Genomic DNA, 6,497 nt, shown 5'->3' with positions numbered 1-6,497 from the left:
CTGGAATGAGCTGACTGTACTCCTGAAATGACAGGCATGACAGCAAGATGATGACACAGTTTTATGTTTTTCATAACTTAAAGAAATTAATGCTGCACAAGCAGTGCAGTTACCTGGTAAAGCGGCACCACATAGCTGGTCACAGCAAAAATTAGATTTATGTTGTTTTCAGACATTTTGTCTGTTATGAGTGCCAAAGAGGGATAGTCCTGAAAAACACAGGAAGCAAATTGTCTTCAATGGAAGTAGGTTATGTTAAACAACTCTGAAACTATAAAAAGTGAATTATTGATGTATTTTAATTTATGACTTTACCAGCACAGTGGATTTGTTGTAAACATTATCATTATCAAGGTAACACACTCCATCATTGGGTTGGACAATTCCAGCTATACGTCCATCCAGGGCTGTGTGAGTTTTGGCATCCGTGGTGAATACCAAAAGGTGCGAGGCATCCGGACGCCAGCCAATCTTGTCCTGATGACGATGAACACAGAAATAAAGATGGCAAGTAAAATTAAAAACTAATACTGTATGTACACTACTGGTCAAAAGTTTGGGGTCAATTACAAATTTCCATACCACTCCATTGGAGACAGAATACCAGCTGATTTGGGTGGGTGGCTGATCTTTAATGCAATATCTACATTGCCCATTATCAGCAACCATTCATCCAATGTTCCAAAGGCACATTCTGTTTACTAATATGGTATAATTTTAATGAACTTACTGAAAAAGCATTGGAGAACCCTTTTGCAATAATTTAAGCACATAATGTAATGTGAAAACTGCTGCCCTGGTTAAATAAAAACAATGCAACTGATCTCAGCTGGTATTCCGACTATAATGGAGTGCAATGTACATTTCTAAGTGACCCCAAACTTTTGAACGGTAGTGTATGTATGTATGCACATGCTCTGCAAGCATGTGTATGTAATGACATTTTCATACCTTACAGACCACAGCCTGCATGACAGCATCAAATCCACCCTCTGGAGCATCTCTATTTCTAGACACCTGCTGTTTCCCCACCTCCTCAGTGAAGCGAGCCACCCTCTCCGTCAGTGACAGGACATGCTTGAACCCAAATTGAGCCAGGCATGTGTCGTGAATTCTATTTGTATTAAATAAGTGAATGGGGGATAGGAAATCAGTGAAGGGGAACTGGAAGGACTTTCTCAGAATATTCGAAAATCTCCATTTCAACTTTCTCCTCCTCAAATGTACCATCAACAATACCTACCCGTAGCAAGGGTTTTTGACTGCCTCTGGAGGATACATGTACATGTAAGGGGAGGTGGTCTTGTCCACAAAGGCTCCAAACCCCATGCGTAGGTTGCTTGTGGTGCGGCCCATGGCCACTGCAAGCTCGTTGCCCAAGGTGCGAAGGCGAGCCAAGTCATCCTTCATTGAATATGAAAGATCCATCAGATAGTAGAGGTCCACTGGGTAATCCTCCACCTGTTTCACTGACACGGTGAAATGCTTGGTATCTCCTGAGAGAGAAAGAGCAGAGGGTTGATTGCATGAGATAAATTGGATGTCCCTGAATCTTTTTGTTGTCTTTAAAGTGAAAATGATTAAATATTAGATAATAATAAAATACAGAATCAGTATGTTAAAGATGTGCAACCAGCTCTGGTGTATCAGGCTTTTAGTGCATGCACAACAAAAATAATGTTTCTTGGGGTCTCCACTGTGTTGATCAGGTCATGGTTGTTAGCAACTGGTTGTATAGGTGATGTCTTGATGGGTGTAAAAGTACCTGGCCTTAGTGCCATATGGATTTTCTGAGGCTTTATCTGTGTGACATCGTCAGCAGTACCCGAGGCCTTGTCACTGAGCGGTTTGTTCTCCTGAATACTCAGGGTGCTGGAGGGAAACTCCACAGCTGTCTTACTGCACCCTCCATTCAGCAGATTCTGCTTCAGGTCGCAGCGGGATGCGCTGGATCCCCCTTTTCCATACTCCTAAATAAAGTACCATTGCATTAAAGAACATCCATAAGTTCTTATGTGTCTTCCGTGTACAGGAGCCCTGAGGAAAACACCCATTTTCTTCTTGTAACAGTTCAGAGGCTACAATGTACTGTATAAGCATGTTAAAGAACAACCAGGATGACCACAAGAAGAATGCTGTTGGCAAATGAGGTTTCTGTTCCAACTTGTTGCACTGAGCAATGAATGGGAGGGGCGACTAGACACTGTGTGTATGTGGACGTCTGGTGTTTTTACCTCCTGAGAGCACCATGCACAGGTAGGGTGAACAGCCAAGCACCGTTGACAAGTGGTGACTCCTTGTGATGTGCAGATGTTGGAACCTTTGGTAATCACACAAACAGAAATGTAACACAAAATCAGTGTTGGAAGAAGTACTCAGATGTTTTGCTAAATTAAAAGTAGCCAACCTAGAAATACTGTTACAAAAAGTAAAAGTACTCTTTATACAGAATGCACCCAATTCAGAATAATGTTTATTGATAACTTAAATGTTGCAGCTGCTAAAGGTTACTATCCATACAGGCAGCTTGTGAATGTCACCAAGGGATAAATAAAGTCTTATCTTTATCCATAATAATACATCATCATTTTGTCTGATTATATTTTGTATTACTAATCTGAGTCTGTAAATAAGTACAGTAAGAGAAGAATAAGAAAGTAGCAGAAAATGGAAATACTCAAGTACCTTGAATTAGAACTTTAAGTACAGTTCTTGAGTAAAAGCTATATTCCAACACAGCACAAAATGCATTTCCTTTCACTTTCAAGAGACTGACAAAGATAACTGTTGACCACACTTTTTAATCAGCAGTGCCAATGAGCTCTGTTCAACCACAAATGCAGATACCGTCCATCACATTCAGTCCTTCACAAGAGTAGTCTCTGTGCAGTTTACCCATAACGTTAATGATGCTAATCCTTATTCTTGCCATTTGACCATGTTAGCAAATGACACCTACCTTTTCATTATAAGTGGGTCAACAGATAATACCAAACACTTTCTTATTTGTTACCTAGCATGGCCTGTGGGTGTGGCTCACTAGAGTTAACACAAAAGCACTGTCGCCAAGGTAAATCCACCTGTGTAGAAAGTGTCTGAGATCTGACAGAATAATAAATGGACTTCATTGGACTCTTGAATAACTGCCCAAAATCATATTAATTCCCAAATGACCTGGCAATGTCAAGGGCCCCTAAAGTAGCCTATACACTGAAAAAACACCATATGTTTTTTTTTAGTTACACCACTTAAGCTCCAAATAAGTCTGATAGTGTAGTAAACTACAAAGTCTACATAGTCATAAAGTTTTCTTTTTTTTTCTTTCTGAGTTAATTGAGAAAAAGTAAAATCCCCAAGCACATATATATAGCCTATATAATGTACAGCTGCTTATTCCCTAATTATTATTTTTCCCTGAGGAGACCCGGGGAGCCCTGGTCCCCTCGCTTTGAGAAACCCATTTTACTCCCTTATAAGGAGAGGTGGCGAAAGCTCCAACAGAGCAGCGCAAATTACAAACAACGTCACTCCATTCAAGTCAGCGTTACTTTATGTTCCGTTTGAGAAGATTATATTTAAAAAAAAAAAAAAAAATCATCAGAACATATAAATATTAACAGTTGGTAATATCTTTAAAGATGAGCTACCACTCGGGCGGAAGCACCCCCAGGCGCCTAAGCAGGTGAACATTTCAAAAAGCAGCTCAAGTGATATAAACTTACCGAAAACCTTTGATGCTGACAACATAAGGAGAAACAGTATCACTGGACGGTCTAATAAAGTTCCCATGGCTGGAGAGTAACGGAGCCGACTTGACATGAGCCGTGTGTGTTCCCTGTGGACTTGTTCACTTCGCAACTTGAATGTCTTTCCTCATTCTTGACTTGCTTAACGCATGTTGGGTCATAGCTTTTCCTCATACATCCAACTCTCCATACAGTGGGCTACATGTAGCCTGTCTGGGAACGGCATGTTGACACTCGCTTCTTAATGGTTCGATAACGTTTTGATAAGATGAGGAGGAATATAACAACATCAAAAGTCTCACTTTTGCATACAGTAGGCTACATTCACTTTACACACAGCCAACACGGTTGTGTTTGGACCTCGTCTCAAGAAACACCTGGACAGATGTCTCTGCAACTCCTATAAGCTACAAGTAGAAGAAGAAGAAGAAAAAATAAATCAGATGGGTAGGTTTGGCAAAAAAACAAAACGAAACAAAGACAAAAATACTAACAAATTATTTTGAAAAAATCACTCTGAATCTGAAAACAGGCATCAGTGTGTTTTAGTAATAGAAATTCATATAGCCTATTTAAGTTTTAGTTTTATTCAACTGAAAAATATAAGTGAAATCAATCAAACTAAAATTGTTGAACACAGTAATACAATAAACAAATAGAGCCTACAAATTAACAAATGAATACATTATTTAATAATTTTGATTCTTTAACTTTTGTACTGGACCATTTGCACCACTGCATTCATACGTTTTCACCTTTTTTACAGCTGTGAACGCCCAACACCAAGTTGTGTAGTTGTGGTAGAAGGACCCCTAGTGGGAATATAATATACAAAAATAGTTTAAGTAGTCCTTTCTTGATTTTTTTTTTTGGGGGGGGGGGTTCAAAACAGAATGATTTTGCCCCAAGCAATTACTATGATGCGTTCCCTAGAAACAGTGAAGCCAAGCTGTCTGTCCTCCTCCTTACTAAATTTATTACTGATAAGAGCACGCCACAGGAAACCTCTTCCCATTCCACTAAATAACGGAGCATGTGAAAATTTGCCAGCTTTTAAAACAAGAAAAAAAAGAGGGAAAAGAGGCAAAAAAACAGAGATAAAAGCTAAGATTGCCTGACTGAAATGAACTTCGGAAAGTGTTGTGTTGTGTGTCTGTGTGTATGTGTGTGTGTATGGGGGGGGGGGCAGACAATGCTTCTTTTCTCTGCACTTGTCCATTTATTGAATCTTTATCCCTGTGCCTTGCTGTTATTCTCCAGCTTGTTGCTAAGTTACTGCCACCCGGGTCCAAGAATTACCAAGGGAAGAAATGACAAATATAGAGAAATGAGTAGAACAGCTATGACAGTCAACTGTTCCGCTGGCATTAAGCTCTCGGTGTGGGTGGATGGGGCAGGTAATATCCTGGGGTCAATCAAACCCCCTCTTCAGTATTGACTGATTTGGATCTATTGGCTCCAAAGCCGTCTGTGGCAATCACCCCCACAGATGAACGGCATTTTCAGAAGAACATAGCGCCAGTTGTCTTGAGTAAATAGCTAGACACTGGGTCGGATGGCAGCCAATTAAGACTGAATGAGAAGCGAGGATGCAGGCTGGAGGAGGGAAAAGGGATGGAAGGTCCCTGACCTGTGTTGCAGAGCTATCTGGCCCTTTAAGCTTTTCACTGAGTCTCAGAGAGTCAATAGTAAAACGCAATCATTCTCAGACAAAATCAGTGTTTGGTTATCCGCAACCGGCTTACCCTTTCCTGCTTTGCTGCGTTTAACTGGCGGGTGGGAGGGTCAAGTGGAGAGACATGAGTTTTTTCTCAGGTGAAGGGTTGGCAGGCTTATGAAATGTGCCCTGGAGTCGCTGACGTGGGACAATGTGTATTTGTGTTGTGATGCCTTGCTATCGGATCTGCCTTGCCCTCCTCTAGCCCCTCTGGATCGGCAGCTTACATTTCCCTCTCAGGGGATGAGACTGTTTATGTGGAGAAAGTAAAAATAAATAGAGAAAGAAATAACTGAGGATACATGAGGGATGGAAAGAAGAAAAGAGCGCATTTCTGTTGTTGTTTTAAGCGCATCCAGACTTCAGAACTGTGGCAAGGCTAATGTAGCCTGCTGTTAAATATAAGCAAGACACACCTGTAATGAAAGAAGTTGAAGGAATAAAGGAGACAGAATGTGACAAATAAAGGGAAATAAAAGACAGAGCAGCATAGCCTGCATTACTGAGATGTGTCTTAATGGAAACAAGGTTAATGGGTGGCGGCTGGGGACGTGCATGAGATGTCTGCACTGGAGAGGACTTTCTTCAATCAGATTTGTGAAATCTGTAATCCGTTTCACAACTAACACAAGCCATTCAAACGGATGGCTGCAGTAGGTGCAGACAGACAGACTGACACACAGACACACACACACACACACACACACACATACTTAGTTGAATATCCCCCTGCAAATCAAAGCTTCATCTCCTCCTTAAAATAACTTTAATGATGCTTGTTTAGTGGGATTGATGTCGGGCACCACTCTGCTGTGGCAATATGTCCCTGCAATCTGTATCAGTGTGTAATTAATGACTGTTTTTCTTATTTCACTCGGCATGATTAGGAGTCCCAAAGGTGAAAAGCCCCTTAGTTTCAAAACATGGCTTCTAACACTTTCCTTGCTATTTGTCTTACTTGGTCGATCCATATTCAATATCCAATACACACTTTTGTTAACCTACCTATGCCTTGGTGTTTCCTGGCACATAAC

General features: G+C 40.8%; 1 protein-coding gene across 1 annotated transcript in view; it reads right to left on the bottom strand.

Moving 5' to 3' along the window:
- Window positions 1–4,153, bottom strand: part of itgb3a (integrin beta 3a) — an 11,564-nt gene extending 7,411 nt beyond the window's left edge. Inside the window, exons 1-8 of the mRNA XM_032536452.1 lie at window positions 3,723–4,153; window positions 2,235–2,320; window positions 1,766–1,970; window positions 1,244–1,496; window positions 952–1,114; window positions 316–477; window positions 114–209; window positions 1–22 (exon numbers count right to left, since the gene is read on the bottom strand). The exon at window positions 1–22 is cut by the window's left edge and continues 68 nt beyond it. Coding sequence (XP_032392343.1) covers window positions 1–22; window positions 114–209; window positions 316–477; window positions 952–1,114; window positions 1,244–1,496; window positions 1,766–1,970; window positions 2,235–2,320; window positions 3,723–3,819 — 1,084 coding nt within the window. The 5' untranslated portion in view covers window positions 3,820–4,153. The remainder of the gene's footprint in view (window positions 23–113; window positions 210–315; window positions 478–951; window positions 1,115–1,243; window positions 1,497–1,765; window positions 1,971–2,234; window positions 2,321–3,722) is intronic.
- Between the last annotated feature and the right edge of the window lie 2,344 nt (window positions 4,154–6,497).

Source organism: Etheostoma spectabile, chromosome 15 (assembly GCF_008692095.1).
Source record: "Etheostoma spectabile isolate EspeVRDwgs_2016 chromosome 15, UIUC_Espe_1.0, whole genome shotgun sequence".
Taxonomy (NCBI): domain Eukaryota; kingdom Metazoa; phylum Chordata; class Actinopteri; order Perciformes; family Percidae; genus Etheostoma; species Etheostoma spectabile.
This window is presented reverse-complemented; position numbering and strand designations above follow the sequence as displayed.